The 17,118-nt window shown below is 40.9% G+C and overlaps 1 protein-coding gene across 6 annotated transcripts in view; it reads right to left on the bottom strand.

The window, feature by feature from the left end:
* The window catches only part of UNKL (unk like zinc finger), a 164,465-nt gene that overhangs the window by 112,887 nt on the left and 34,460 nt on the right, over positions 1–17,118 (bottom strand). For all 6 annotated transcript variants that reach the window (XM_073361545.2, XM_073361548.2, XM_073361547.2 and 3 more), the window contains one exon: positions 7,875–8,008. In XM_073361545.2, the coding sequence (XP_073217646.1) occupies positions 7,875–8,008 (134 nt within the window). The remainder of the gene's footprint in view (positions 1–7,874; positions 8,009–17,118) is intronic.

Raw genomic sequence — 17,118 nt, 5'->3', positions numbered from 1 at the left:
TTAAGAAAACAAGGAAGTTCAATCCGAAATAACTGACATGGAACATTACATTTGAGAACTGAAATTTATTAAGAGTCAGGGTATTCAAAGTTACAGCTCCACAGCAACTTATGTACATGCAGAATTCTGAATGATTTTAAAATACTGCTAAAGCAAATGCTTCATATGTACTAAAAGGTCAAAGTTATGGTTACTGTGGAAATTCTCCTGTATTAGCTTACTTGTACTGAATACTAGAATCTTTAATTTAAAAAAGGAAAATGATGACTTCTTAGTTATGCTGCCAAGCAAACTTAGTATCAAACCCAATTTGTCACAACTTCCTCCCCTCCCCGCCACCAAGATTCTTCTCCACGAAGCTATCTGAAAAACAAAGCTGAAAATCCACTTTGCAGTAGATGCATCCTCTTTGGAACACAGAAGCATAGGAATTACGACAATGGATCATAAAGCCATAGTCTCCTCCAGGGAGATCCTGCAGACAGCTTTCTGCTCGCTGCTGCTTCCCCTGGAGACCACCTCTAGTTTCCGGATTCCCACCTGGCCTTTACCTGACTGTCTCTCTCACTCTGTCCATCTAGGGCCAAGCACCTCTCTGAACCTTTAATTGTTTTTAACACCTCTTGGAACTATGGGGAAACACCAGAGCATTTAGACGAAAAACAACACTATATGTTTTGCCAATATTTTAAAAGGATAAACAAAATGACCCAGATAACTACAGACCACTTGGTCTGTCATCAATCCTGGGTAAATTCATGGAAAGACTGAATTGGGATGCAATCAGTGAAGAATTAAATGATGGCATCATAATGAATATCTATCACCATTGTTTTATGAAAAATAGGTCTTCTCAAACAAGTTTCATATCACTTTCTGATGAGATCACATCTCTGATGAATAATATACTTAATAATATAATTGACATAATATACTTAGACTTCCATAAGACATTTGACATGGCCCAGCATGCCAATCTGATTAAAAAAAATCAGCACTATACCAAGATCAATGTAACCCATATTAAATGGATTAAAAACTGGGTTAACTGACAGATCTCAAAATGTAATTGTAAATGGGGAATTATCATCCCATGGGGATGTATCTAGTGGAGTTATACAGAAAACTGTTTTGGACCAATGCTATTCAGCATCTTTATTAATGATAGGAACAAAATATAAAATTTTACTGGTAAAATTTGAAGATGACACAAAGATTGGTATAGGATGGTTTCAGAACAGAAGGGGTAAGGTTAGTTTAGCCATGTGCTTTGCAGCTTCTGCAAAATGTAGGTGGTTAACAAATGTAATAAGAGCTTGAAAATAATAGGTAAAAAAGTTAGAAGGAATGTAGCATCTAGCAAGACAAGTGTTGGGAGGATGCTGAGTTTGGAAAGTGGCTAATGAGCTAAAAGAAAATTATTAGAAAAGAAGCCTCTAAAATTATAGGAGATGGTAACAAATCGGTTCCACCGACCAAAAAAGCAGTGTTTTGTGATAAACTGATAGCTACCTTTAACATACCCGTGTTATCTTAGAATATGGACATGTGTAACAAGATAAAATGTCAGGTACAACCAGCTTTAAGATTTATAAATTTAAAATAATCTGAAAGAAAGAGGTCCAACTGCCATATTTGGTTCTACCCAAGGCCAGGAAGAGGGTCATAACATAAGAATGTGACCAAAGGTCCATCCAGCTCAGCATCCTGTCCTCCGACAGTGGTCAATGCCAGGTGCCCCAGAGGGAATGAACAGAACAGATAATCGTCAAGTGATCCATCCCCTGGCGCCCATTCCCAGCTTCTGGCAAACAGAGGCTAGAGACACCATCCTGGCTAAAAGCCACTGATGGACCTATCTTCCATGAATTTATCTAGTACTTTCTTGAACCCTGTTAGAGTGTTGGCCTTCACAACATCCTCTGGCAAAGAGTTCCACAGGATGACTGTGCGTCGTGTGAAGAAATACTTCCTTTTGTTTGTTTTAAACCTGCTGCCTATTAATTTTATTTGATGACCCCTAGTTCTTGTGTTATGAAAAGGAGTAAATAACACTGCCTTATTTACTTTTTCCACACCAGTCATGATTCTACCCAGCCCCAAAGTGGTAAAACCTGGTTTTCAGATAGGATGACGACATCAATTATTTGTTGCTTTGTATAAAAGAACCAGGCTTGCTCAGGGTATTTATCAGATCCCACCTGATCATGCTGCAGCAAGCAGTATGAAAGGGTTCTCTCTTTTCCTGAGTACTCCGATCAAATGCTTATGAATGTGTGCTATTGTATGAATGTAGGAATTGCTTATTGCTTAAGCAACTGTATAAATACCATTTGGCCTTTACAATTAATAAAGGAATTTATGTTTGAGCTGATGTCATAGTGATATCTTTTATACTAATTCTATAACAGTAATTCCAACAATTGGTGAAATGGTAAATGATGGTAGGGACTAGTCAGTTATACGGAATTATATGGATTATGTAGTAATGCAGACTCCTTTGAAAAAACATGCATTAAATACAGCCGAATGCAAGTCATACATCTAAGAATAAAAAAATGTAGGTCACACAAGAAGCAGGACTGTATCCTGGAATGCAGCGAGGCTGAAAGAGACTTACAGGCCATGGTAGATTTCCAACTGAACATAAGTAAGGCTGCGAGTCTTTCACAGCGGTCACGGAAGTCATGGATTCCGTGACTTTCCGGGACCTTCGTAATTTCCACAGCTGTAGCAGCTGACCCCAGGGCTGCCCGAGTAGCTGGGGCGGCCCTGGGGCCAACCGCACCAGCTGCTACTCTGGCGGCCCCAGGCAACTGGGCCTGGGCGCTGCCCCAGATCAGAGGTCCAGGGGCAGCAGTGGAGCCCCAGGCCACCCCCAGCCCAGAGGAGAAGCAGTGTTCGCTGGAGCAGCCCTCCCTGCCCCCAGCACCTAAGATTTAGTTAGGGGTATTTTTAGTACAAGTCACAGACAAGTCACTAGCCATGATTTTTTGGTTATTGCCAGTGACCTGTCCGTGACTTTTATTAAAAACAGCCGTGACTAAATCATAGCCTTAAACATGAGCTCTCAGTGTGATGCTGTAACTAAGAAGTTAAACATGGTCCTTGAATGTATAATCAGGGGAATATCAAATTAGGAATATTAATCAATCATGCTTAACCTCTTAGTTACCATGGTGAGACAATTACTGGAATTATATTCAATTCTGGCATCCTCACTTCAAAAAGCATGTGGAACAATGGGGAAGGGCTCAGAACGGAGTTATGAGAATAATTCAAGATCTGAAAAATTCTGCTTTTCAGTGAAAAATGAAAGACACAATCTAATTAGTTTATCCAAGAGAAAGATAAGAGGTACCTACATGGGGAAGAATTTTTTCATAGATTTTCAGTTTTTAAGGCCAGATGGGACCATCATTTAGCTTGACCTCTGTACAATACAGGCCATGGAATTATAACTAATTACCCATGTACGGAGCCCTGGTGTTGAATTAAAGCATATCTTCCAGAAAAGCATCCGGTTTTGATTTGATGACATCAAGAGATGGAGAATCTACACTTCCTTTTGGAAGTTTGTTTGAATGGTTAAATCACCCTCACTGTTAAAATATTGTGCTCAACTTTTAGTCTGAATTTGTCTGGCTTTAACTTCCAGCCTTCTTGTTATACATTTATCCTCTAGGTTAAAGAGACTGTTAGTAGCTGATATTTTCTCCATTGAAGGAAATTATACACTGTAGTCAGGTAACCTCTTAATCTTTTTGCTACGCTAAACAAATCGAGCTTCTTCAGTATCTCACTTAGGCATTTTTCCAATCACTGAATCTTTTTTGTGGCTATTCTCTGCACTTTCTACAATTTTTCAATACCTTTTCAGAATGTGGAAACCAGAACATGACACAGTATTCCAATACCTGTCTCACTAATGCTGTACAAAGAGGTAAAAATCACCTCCCTACTCCTACTTCCCTCTTTATTATATACCCAAACATTAGCCCTTTTATTCACAGCATCATACTGGGAGCTCAGGTTCAACTGTTTGTCCACTCAGACCCCTAAATCCTTTTTAGAATCCTGCTTTCCAGAATACAATACCCTATTCTGTAGGTATGGCATGCATTCCTTGTTCCTAAATTGTGACTCTTGGGTTCCTGTTATCGTGATCTGCTGATTTTAAAATGTTTTTCCCTAGTAGAGGCTGTGGAAAGTAGTTCATCATCCTCATGTGGTATCATACCTCATTTCAGCTCTTTCCAAATACACAACAAAAATATTTAGACACTTCTGGCTAATCTGCAACATTATTAACAATTCTCCTATTTCCATCTAGTAATGGGCTTATATCACTGTTAAGATTCCTTTTGTTCATATTATATTTGTGTTCTTACTGTCCTTAGCTCTGCTAGCCATGGTTTTTCCCCTGTAGCTTTCAGTTTCCTTTATAAATTTTCTGCACTTCATAACTAGTATTTATGAATATACATTTTTGACAGTAGACAGCTCTTTAATACACTATTAAAAGGCAAAACATGATCCAGCTAATGGAAGCTGAAGCTAACCAAATTCGAACTAGAAATAATGCTCAATTTTTTTAAGTGAGTGTAATTAAGCATTGCAACAACTTATCAATGAATGTGATAGATTCTCCATCACTTGAAGACTTCAAATCAAGACTAGATATCTTTCTAAGGGCAGGTCTTTGCTACCTGCTGGATCAGCGGGTAGTGATCCATCTATCAGGGATCGATTTATCATGTCTTGTCGACTCCGGAACTCCAGCTCGTGAGAGGCTGAAGCGGAGCTGATGGGGGAGCAGCAGCAGTCGACTTGCCGCCGTCCTCACGGCCAGGTAAATCGACCTAAGATACGCCAATTTCAGCTACGCCATTTGCGTAGCTGAAGTTGCCTATCTTAGGTCAACTCCCCAGTGAGACCAGGGCTAAGAGATATCTATAGTTCAGCTAGATATTACAGGCTTGATGCAGAAATTACTAGGTGAAGTTCTTTGGCCTGTATTATTCAGTGATCAGGCTAGACAATCAATGTTACCTTCCGGGCTTAAAATCTGTTAATCTAGTCCAGTATTCTCTCTCCGACAGTGGCTGACACTGGATGCTTCACAGGAAGGTGAAGGAACCCCTGCAGCAGACAGGGTGTGGGATAATCTGTCCCATTAGGTTTCATCAAAACTCTAAGAGTTAGAGATTAGTTTAGTTTAAACCCTGAAGCATGAGGTTTAATATCCCTTTGAAACACTGTGCTACCAACAACTAACAACAACTCTGGATATTCTTGTTAATCATATAAATGTACAGGCCCCACAATTCTCTGCAGTCAAGACCGATCCAAAGAAGTCATTTAGCCTCTAAGCAACATCCTTATCTTCCTTAATTGCTCCTTTTAGCCCCTGGTGATCCAGGAGACTAATTATTTTGCAGGTTCATGCTTCTGCTATACTTAAAATAATCCCTTGTTTGTTCTCGATACTTACCTATTTGTTCTTCAAAATCCATTTTAGCCCTTCTAATTTCCTCTTATATTATCCCTTACTGTAATTTATACTCCTGTTTACTGATTTCACTAGGATTAGGTTTTTAAATTTTGAAGTATTATGTTTGGCTTCTCGAACCTTGCCACTCTGCTACAGTGGTTTACACCTTGTCTTCCTGGCTGCCCTTTTGTCCAATGGGCATGCCTTCTGAGACTATTATTATTTTGTTTTAAGTAGCAACCATGCCATTTTGCTTTACGTTTGACTTTAGGGCCTTTTTGACTAACCACCTCATTGTATTGAGATCTCCCTTTCCAAAGTTTAATGTCACTAAGTCACTTTTTGGTACATTACTCCCTACAGAAATCTTGAAAATTATGTTGTGGTTAGCATTACTTTAGTAGGATAGTTATTTTTTGGATCAACTCCTGAATGTTACTTATTTGAAAATAGCCACTCCTCTTGCCAAAGGTGTCTCTGGGAGTCTGTGGGTGGAGCAGGGAACAGAATCCGGGTCTAGAAAATCCCATGATAGCAACCTAATCCCTGGATCTCCTTCTTCTCTCTCCACTTATTTTGTTAGATTTTGCTGCCTGGGATCTCTCTGAACATAGTGTGCTCAATTTCCTTTTCTTGATACAGACACTTATAGTAAAGCTCTACTAATATAGTTACTTTCTTATAACTTGGGATTCATATTTCTTATAGATTCAACTGTGTGGTCCTCTCCACTCAGAATCTTGTTCTTGCCCAATTTTATAGAATTCTTTAGATACTCACTACTCCCCTCATCTGTCTTTCCTGTATAATTGTCTTCCCCTTGCATACTGTAAATAATACAAATCTACCTAAAACAAAGAAATAAAAAAATTTTACTCTTGAAGACCAGAGGTACTGCACCAGTTTGTGTTCCATCTGTTACAAACTAGCATTTAGGTACAACCACTAATGTTCTGCTGATTTTAAAAATTCATGGCTATGTAATAAATGACACCAAATACCGAAAATCACAACCAGACTAAAAGCTTAAAGAAAACTAGAGCAATTGGGCTTATTTTAAGTGACCTGTCAAATTAATAAATTTACAGTAATATTAGATTTTAAAGAACTCACTCAAAGCCTAAAACAGGTAACATTTCTTTGTTTTCTGGTTCTTGTTAATCAAGTTAAGCAAAAGAAATATCCTTTAAAAGTTGACTAAAAACAACAATCAAAAAAAGATTCAAGTGACATCAGTATCATTTGGCACAAGATAGTTTTCTTACTGACTTTAAATCAGGAAAATATGTATCAATTCCCTCAAAATAGCCACATTTGTACTGAGTGAATGAAAAAAGGTTTGGTACAAAAGAAATACTTTCAATAGACAGGAATTTCCAGTATGCTATTTGAATATAAATGGGCTTGACTGCATGATTTTTTTTCCAAACACCCATACTATTGTGTGTGTGTGTGTGTGTGTGTGTGTGTGTGTGTGTGTACACACTGTGACAGGGTCGGGCCAGATGGCTACAGGAGAGTGATAGAAGGCAGATATATTAGCCCCAGGTTAAGTAGGTCCCTTTTCCCTGGGTAAGGTAATAGGGAAGGTTCCAGAACAATCAGGAACTTTCTGGAAACAATTAAGGCAGACAGGCTGATTAGAATACCTGCAGCCAATCAAGAAGCCTGCCAGAATTAATTAAGGCAGGCTAATCAGGGCATCTGGGTTTAAAAAGGAACTCTCTTCAGTTTGTGGTGTGTGCGAGGAGCTGAGAGTGAGAAGGTGTCCTACTGGAAGACTGAGAAGTACAAGCATTATCAGACATCAGGAGGAAGGTCTGTGGTAAGAATAAAGGTGGTGTTGGGAGGACGCCATGGGGAAGTAGCCCAAGGAGTTGCAGCTGTCACACAGCTGTTACAGGAGCCACTGTAGACAGCTGCAATCCACAGGGACCTGGGCTGGCACCCGGAGTAGAGGGGGGGACCGGGTTCCCCCCCATCCCTCCAACTCCTTACTTTTTACCGGAGGATTTGAACGGGACTGCAGGTTCCACCAGTGGGGAAAGTCTCTGGCCTGTTCCCCGATCCACTATGTGGATCAGCAGAGACTGCGGGGATTGTTCTCCTCCCTTTCCCCATGCTAGCCAGTAATGAGGTTAACTTAGTGAACGGCAGATCTGAGCCATGAAAGTGGCCAAACTGAGGGCTGCCGTGAACCTCTGAGGCGAGAAAATCTGCCAATAAGCGCAGGACCCACCAAGGCAGAGGAGGAACTCTGTTACAACACACACAATCACTCCTTTATTCAACATAACTATTGAAGCCTCTCCAATAAAAGTCAAAATAGGTCTAGACAGATATAGAAACAGTGATGAGAAGACAAAATATAGAACATTACCCAGCCATCTCGGATCCTCACTAAGAATTTTTTCAATCATTGCTTGGCTAGCTAGAATTCCTGGCTGTAGGTCAGGGATGTTTTCTCCACCACCTAGCTGCCCATTCTGTAAGGCTTCCTGTGCCTGAAGTTCCCTGAAATGGAGAACAGAAGATAATTTTACCATACTGTGTATCTTCATTAAATGTCCCGATTGTGGATGAAATCCTGGCTTTATGGAAGTTAATAGGAGTTTTGCCACTGACTTTGTTAGCCCGGGTTTTATGCCATGCCTCACAAAGCCTTATTTGAAAAACTCAAATTGTCTTACCTTGGCATTGTTACATGGATTGATACTGGTGAAAGCATCACAACAAAGGATAATTATATATGTTAACAAAGGGATAGGCACAAGGCAGAAAGCGGTAATAACTGGTGTGAGGTACAGTTGCATTTAACATCTTAAACTGATAAAGAGAACTGTCAAGAACACACTAAAGAAATGTACAAATGACACTATATTGGACAATGTTGCATGTATCCAAGAAAGAGCAATAATGCAAGAGGAACTAAGCAGGTTAAAATATGGCAGAAATACAAATACAGCATAAATAAGATTATTTTAGACAAAAATGAGCTAATACAATGTGGCAAAACAAAGATTTTCAATGGCAGAAATTTGGAAAGCTACAGTGATAATGAATGGCAAGGCTGATACAACTTTCTGATGGGATATTGAAACCATGCTTTGTGGCCCTTATATCGACACATCATATCTTGGACAGGAAAAAATATAATCCCTTTCTCTACCATTTCTATGACACCCTACCTATTACTATTTGTACTCTGGTAGTGAATGGGGCACCCAATCATGGGTCAGGGTCCCAACTGTACAAGAACAAAAAAAGCCCTGTTCTAAAGTGCTTACAGACTTAAAATTTTTATTTCTGGGCACCTCACCAAAAAGAATTATGTTTATTGTTCTCTACAATATATTTGGAAGGAATTCCTCGGTGGGAGCAATAAAAATTACTAATCCAGAAGGAGCAGCACATAAAATGTAAACACAGATGCTGTGTGACTGAATGCCTATTTAAAAGGGCATTTAACAACAGTTTTCACATACGGGATTTGAAGGGTATACACAACAAGGAAGGAAGAAAAGTTACTCACCTGTAACTAGAACAGGAGTCCTTGTGGCACCTTAGAGACTAACAAATTTATTTGAGCATAAGCTTTCATGGGCTACAGCCCACTTCATCGGATGCACAGAATGGAACATATAGTCAGAAGATATATATATATATACACATACAGAGAACATGAAAAGGTGGAAATAGCCATACCAACTGTAAGAGGCTAATTAATTAAGATGAGCTATTATCAGCAGGAGAAAAATACTTTTGTAGTGATAATCAAGATGGCCCATTTAGACAGTTGACAAGAAGGTGTGAGGATACTTAACATGGGGAAATAAAGATTCAGTATGTCTAATGACCCAGCCACTCACAGTCTCTATTCAAACCCAAGTTAATGGTATCTAGTTTGCATATTATCAGTAAGCATCTCCACTCTCATGGAAGGTGCAGTCACATTCCATCAAGCCCAGACCACTGTAGAAACTGCTACCGTTAAGGCACAGCACATATTTCTTCTAGAGCAATGGAATATCCCAGGGAGGGTCATATCTGGAGGAAATGTCATCCCACATATTCTCTGTTCTCCCCATGTGAATCTTAAGAGACTCCAGCTACAAGTAACTATTTTCTACTTCAAGTATCATCGTTATAGATCACAGAAGTGTACAACTGGAAGGGACCTCAATAGGTCATCTAGTCCAGTCCCCTGCACTGAGGCAGGGCTAAATTTATCTAGGCCAGCCCTGACAGGTGTTTGCCTAATCTGTTCTTTAAAACCTCCAATAATGGAGATTCCACAACCTCCCTAGGTAATTTGTTCCAGTGCTTAACTACCTTTATAGTTAGGAAGTTTTTCACAATGTCTAACCCAAATCTCCCTTGCTGCAATTTAAGACCATTACTTCTTGTCCTCAGTGACTAAGGAGAACAATTTATCACTGTTCTATTTGTAACAACCTTTTATGTACTTGAAGACTTACGTCCTTCCTAAAACTTCTCTTCTCCAGACTAAATAAACCCAATTTTTTCAATCTTACCTCATATATCACATTTTCTAGGCCTTTAATTGTTTTTGTTGCTCTCCTCTGGACCTTCTCCAATTTGTCCACATCTTTTCTGATGTGCTGCCCAGAACTGGACACAGTACTCCAGATGAGGCCTTATTAATGCTGAATAGAGTAGAAGAATTACTTCTCATGTTTTGCTTACCACACATCTGCTAATTCATCCAAGAACAATTTATTAGCAAGTTTGAGACATTCATCTTGGTTGAGAGCAACAAACAACCTCTGGAGAGGTAGAAATGACTCACTGCATAGATTGTGAACTGAACATTAGATATTGAGGCAAGGTCAAGAGATAATGCTGCATAAAGGTAGGAACTGGCAGCTCTATATATTTCTACAACTGTCACATTCCAAAGCAATGCCTTCAAGGCCATCTTGGAGCTAATAAATGCACTCTGACATCTTCAGGGACTGGATCTCATGGCACGTTTCTATAGAGGTTTGATCTGCTTTGAAAGGTGTTGTGGAAACAGTTTGGCTCCTAACTATCACTATAAACTACAGATAATCTAGTATATTTATGGAATAATTTTGTTCTTTTCAGGCCATAGCCAAGGCCCTTCATAGCATCTATTATATTTAAATTGACCTTCCTTTACAGTAAAAAGAATGTGAGGAAGAAAAGAAGTAAACTGAGGATGTGATTCAGATGAAAATCAAAGGCCATTTTAAGAATTAATTTGGGATGATGTCCTTCTCATCTTCTTCCCTTGTCTCTCCTCTGTTTATACTAGTAAATCTTCAGGGTTTGAACTTTCTCATTACTTGCGGGTACAGTTTATAGCACAATAATGCCCCAATCTTGATCAGAGACTCTAGGTGCTCTTGTAACAAATAATAAAAATAATCAAAGGCTGTGTAACAAACATCAGAGGGGTAGCCGTGTTAGTTTGAATCCACAAAAACAATGAGGAGTCCGGTGGCACTTTAAAGACTAAGATTTATTTGGGCATAAGATTTCATGGGTAAAAAACCCCACTTCTTCAGATGCAACAATTAAAGGCTGGCACTTGCTGACTCTTTTGGCTAATGTTATCATCACAAGGCCCATGAGCATTTGACAAGCCACAGAAGTAATTCTCTCCCAGAGTCTCATTCGGAGACTATGAGAGCTTCATTAGGATGAAGTTAAGATCCTACAAATATACCAGTTCATGCACAGTTGGAAAAATATTAGATAAGGCCACTTAGAAACATTCTTGACTATAGGGCATACAAACACAGGTTAAAAGATAGGAAACAAAGGGTAGGAAAAAATGGTCAGTTTTCATAATGGAGAGAGGTAAATACTGGTGTTCCCCATGGGTCTGTACAGGGATCAGTACCATTCAACATGTTCATAAATTATCTGGAAAAAGGGGGTAAACAGTAAGGTGGCAAAATTTACAGATCATACAAAACTACTCAAGACAGTTAAGTGCAAAGCAGAATGCGAAGAGTTACAAAGGGATCTCTCAAAACTGGGTGACTGGGCAACAAAATGGCAGATGAAATTCCATGTCAATAAATGCAAAGTAATGCACATTGGAAAACATAATCCCAACTACACATATAAAATGATGGGGGGTCTAAATTAGCTGTTACCACTCAAGAGATCTTGGGAGTCACTCTGGATAGTTCTCTGAAAACATTCACTTAATGTGCAGCAACAGTCAAAAAAGCTAACAGAATGTTGGGAATCATTAGGAAAAGGACAGATAATAAGACAGAAAATATCATATTGCCTCTATATAAATCCCTGGTACACCCACACCTTGGAACATGATATGGAACATGATATGCTGCCATCACTGAAAAATTACTTTGAAGGGAACTTATTGTGTCTCAAGAAGTCTGGATTCTCACTGTGTGTTCTCAGAGGTCTGGGACTGGCGATGAGACAGGTTTCATGTTTCTATGTGCTTACCATGAAAAAAAATCTTCTCTCTCTGGCTGCATAGGATATTCTAGACAACATTTTCCAACTCTTCAAAATAATCTCCCAGGCACTCCTGAGAAAGGCTGGTCTCCACAATCAGATGACCTATGCCAACAAATGCAGAGACTTCGGACCTGGGTAAAGTATCTGACCCTGATATTGAGACAGAAAATCTGGAATAGGCACAAGTGGCTTTGCTGCCAGATTCTTGAGTTCAGAAAACCAAAACTATCTGAGATCCAAATTCCTGGCAACATTCGGGACGTGTATTGTATGATTTTCTGATCACCCTTGGGAAATCACGGTTAATAGAGGACACTAAGTTCATATTTACTCCAGTTCAGTAGGAAGCCACGTGTCATGATGCCAGAACTCTGTCCGGCTCTGGAGCAAAACTGAAAGCCCTTGGGCCTAGATTTTTTACAGGTATTAAGGCATTGCTGCACTCAGCATTGCAATGCCTGATTTATGAGCCTACACTTCACTTTCAAAAGTACCGTATATACTCGTTCATAAGCTGAATATTTTTGGTAAAAAAGTGACACATCAAAGAGCAGGGGTCGGCTTATAAACAGGTCAACACCAACATTTTAAACTCTATGAAATAAATGAATTGAATATCTAATACATGGTCATTTTGTTTACCTGGAGTGTCTGCAGGCATGGACCCCCTCAGTTCCCTGTGGCCGTGGTTTGCCATTCCCAGACTAACTTCCCGCAGCTCCCATTGGCTGGGAATGGCAAACTGCGGCCACTGGGAGCTGAGGGGCTCCATGCCTGCGAATGCTCCAGGTAAACAAAACGTCCCAACCCGTCAGCAGCTTACCCTGACGGGCCGGGAGCCAAAGTTTGCCAACCCCTGAAATATAGGGTCAGCTTATGAAAGGATCATACAGTTTTTACCATTTTTACTTATCCATTGTGGGGGGTCGGCTTATAAACGAACCGGCTTATGATCGAGTATATACGGTAATTTCAGCACTCAGGGGCCTAAATCCCATTAACTGACAATAGGATTTTGGCTTGTAAGTGCCTAATTCCCTTCTGAAAGTGAAATGTAGGCTCCAAATTTGTTAGGTATTGCACTGCTGAGAGCAGCAATGCCTAAATACCTTTAAAAAAAATCTGGACCTTGGTGTTGCTGCACCCTTCCATATCTCAGTCACCATTTTCCAGTGACTCAGGTCTATGATCTAGGTAAAAACAACGAGGGGTCCTTGTGGCACCTTAGAGACTAACAAATTTATTTGGGCATAAGCTTTAATTGGCTAAAACACACTTCATCAGATGCATCGAGTGAAAAACACAGTAAGCAGTATATATATTACAGCACATAAAAAGATGGAAGTTACCTTCTAAGTGTGGGGTGGGGGGTCAGTGCTAATGAGGCCAATTCAATTAAGGTGGAAGTGGCTTTCATCCAGACCACATCACACGATCCCATGTCTACAGCCAAGCTCTAAGATACAACTGCATTTGCTCTAATCCCTCAGACCTACAGGATCTCTATCAAGCGTTCTTAAAACTACAGTACCCACCTGCTGAAGTGAAGAAACAGATTGACAGAGCCAGAACACCACCCAGAAGTCACCTACTACAGGACAGGCCCAACAAAGAAAGGAACAGAATGCCACTAGCCGTCACCTACAGCCCGCAACTAAAACCTCTCCAACGCGTCATCAAGGATCTACAACCTATCCTGAAGGACGATCCCTCACTCTCACAGACCTTGGGAGACAGGACAGTCCTCACGTACAGACACCCCCCCAACCTGAAGCAAATACTCACCAGCAACTACACACCACACAACAAAAACACTAACCCAGGAACCAATCCCTGCAACAAACCCGATTGCCAACTCTGTCTGCATATCTATTCAAGGGACACCATCTTAGATCCTAACCACATCAGCCACACCACCAGGGGCTCATTCACCTGCATGTCTACCAATGTGATATATGCCATCATGTGCCAGCAATGCCCCTCTGCCATATACACTGGCCAAATCGGACAGTCTCTACGCAAAAGAATAAATGGACACAAATCATACATCAAGAATTGTAACATTCAAAAACCAGTAGGAGAGCACTTCAATCTCCCTGGAAACTCAATAACAGACTTAGAAGTGGTAATTCTTCAACAAAAAAACTTCAAAAACAGACTTTGACGAGAAACTGCGAACTGGAATTAATTTGCAAACTGGACACCATCAAATTAGGCCTGAATAAAAACTGGCAGTGGATGGGTCACTACAAAAAGTAATATTCCCTCTGCTGATACTCACACCTTCTTGTCAACTGTTGGGAGTGGGTGACATCCACCTTGATTGCATTGGCCTCATTAGTACTACAAAGTAATTTTCCCTCTGTTGATATTCACCCCTTCTTGTCAACTGTTGAGAATAGGTCACTTCCACCTTAACTGAATTGGCCTCGTTAGCACTGACCTCCAACTTCGTAAGGCAACTCCTATCTTTTCATGTGCTGTAATAGAAATACTGCTTACTGTATTTTTCACTCCATGAATCTGATGAAGTGGGTTTTAGCCCACAAAAGCTTATGCCCAAATAACTTTGTTAATCTCTAAGGTGCCACAAGGACTCCTCATTGTTTTTGCTGATACAGACTAACATGGCTACCACTACGATCTAGGTGTTCACAGAATCATAGAATATCAGGGTTGGAAGGGACCTCAGGACGTCATCTAATCCAACCCCCTGCTCAAAGCAGGACCAATCCCCAACTAAACCATCCCAGCCAGGGCTTCGTCAAGCCTGACCTTAAAAACCTCTAAGGAAGGAGATTCTACCACCTCCCTAGGTAACGCATTCCAGTGTTTCACCACCCTCCTAGTGAAAAAGTTTCTCCTAATATCCAACCTAAACCTCCCCCACTGCAACTTGAGACCATTACTCCTTGTCCTGTCATCTTCTACCACTGAGAATAGTCTAGAACCATCCTCTCTGGAACCACCTCTCAAGTAGTTGAAAGCAGCTATCAAATCCCCCCTCATTCTTCTCTTCTGCAGACTAAACAATCCCAGTTCCCTCAGCCTCTCCTCATAAGTCATGTGTTCCAGACCCCTAGTCATTTTTGTTGCCCTTCGCTGGACTCTCTCCAATTTATCCACATCCTTCTTGTAGTGTGGGGCCCAAAACTGGACACAGTACTCCAGATGAGGCCTCACCAATGTCGAATAGAGGGGAACGATCACGTCCCTCGATCTTCTCACTGTGCCCCTACTTATACATCCCAAAATGTCATTGGCCTTCTTGGCAGCAAGGGCACACTGCTGACTCATATCCAGCTTCTCGTCCACTGTCACCCCTAGGTCCTTTTCCGCAGAACTGCTGCCTAGCCATTCGGTCCCTAGTCTGTAGCTGTGCATTGGGTTCTTCCGTCCTAAGTGCAGGACCCTGCACTTATCCTTGTTGAACCTCATCAGATTTCTTTTGGCCCAATCCTCCAATTTGTCTAGGTCCCTCTGTATCCTATCCCTGCCCTCCAGCGTATCTACCACTCCTCCCAGTTTAGTATCATCCGCAAATTTGCTGAGAGTGCAATCCACACCATCCTCCAGATCATTTATGAAGATATTGAACAAAACCAGCCCCAGGACTGACCCGTGGGGGACTCCACTTGACACCGGCTGCCAACTAGACATGGAGCCATTGATCACTACCCGTTGTGCCCAACAATCTAGCCAACTTTCTACCCACCTTATAGTGCATTCATCCAGCCCATACTTCTTTAACTTGCTGACAAGAATACTGTGGGAGACCATGTCAAAAGCTTTGCTAAAGTCAAGAAACAATACATCCACTGCTTTCCCTTCATCCACAGAACCAGTAATCTCCTCATAGAAGGCGATTCGATTAGTCAGGCATGACCTTCCCTTGGTGAATCCGTGCTGACTGTTCCTGATCACATTCCTCTCATGTAAGTGCTTCAGGATTGATTCTTTGAGGACCTGCTCCATGATTTTTCTGGGTACTGAGATGAGGCTGACTGGCCTGTAGTTCCCAGGATCCTCCTTCTTCCCTTTTTTAAAGATTGGCACTACATTAGCCTTTTTCCAGTCATCCGGGACTTCCCCTGTTCGCCACGAGTTTTCAAAGATAATGGCCAATAGCTCTGCAATCACAGCTGCCAATTCCTTTAGCACTCTCGGATGCAAGTCGTCCGGCCCCATGGACTTGTGCACGTCCAGCTTTTCTAAATAGTCCCTAACCACCTCTTTCTCTACAGAGGGCTGGCCATCTATTCCCCATGTTGTGATGCCCAGCGCAGCAGTCTGGGAGCTGACCTTGTTTGCGAAGATAGAGGCAAAAAAAGCATTGAGTACATTAGCTTTTTCCACATCCTCTGTCACTAGGTTGCCTCCCTCATTCATTAAGGGGTCCACACTTTCCTTGGCTTTCTTCTTGTTGCCAACATACCTGAAGAAACCCTTCTTGTTACTCTTGACATCTCTCGCTAGCTGCAGCTCCAGGTGCGATTTGGCCCTCCTTATTATCTTTGATTCTATCCTCTCTTTAGACCCATGCCTCCATTTCTAATTTTTGCTGTTTCTTCCTACACAACGTCCATAAGATCCGATCTTTCCTCTCAGTTCACACAGACAAAACTCATCTCACATCTTAACCATTTCAGCTTCCTGTTTCTGGCCTTGATAAACTCAATCTTGTCCCAGCAGGTGTATTAAAGACATTGCTGCTAGAAGATCATCATCTTTTCTTATTGCACTGATTACATAGATTCATAGATATTAAGGTCAGAAGGGACCATTATGATCATCTAGTCTGACCTCCTGCACAATGCAGGCCCCCATCCACTAGCTCCCTGTCCTCCATCCCAAAAACAAGCTTCTTGTCTTTATTTTTAAAGGCTCTTTACAGCTTAGATATGCCCTACCTATAAACTCTAATATATTACCATCCACTCACTAGGACAGATCAGTTTAAATTCCTTTGGTACTTTTTAGTTATTTTCTAAAAGAAAGGCTGATTCTCACTGGTTGGGGACATTTCAAACATGTTGATTTGCAACTAAATATAGCCTTTACACCAAATTTGATACTTCTTTTTGCTAACCAGGGGCATATACTATATCTATAGTCATTTAAGCAATTATATTGTTTAA

The sequence above is a fragment of the Lepidochelys kempii genome, chromosome 10, assembly GCF_965140285.1.
Source record: "Lepidochelys kempii isolate rLepKem1 chromosome 10, rLepKem1.hap1, whole genome shotgun sequence".
Taxonomy (NCBI): Eukaryota; Metazoa; Chordata; order Testudines; family Cheloniidae; genus Lepidochelys; species Lepidochelys kempii.
The sequence above is the reverse complement of the archived record's forward strand: the minus strand, read 5'-3'. Positions and strand labels throughout refer to the sequence as shown.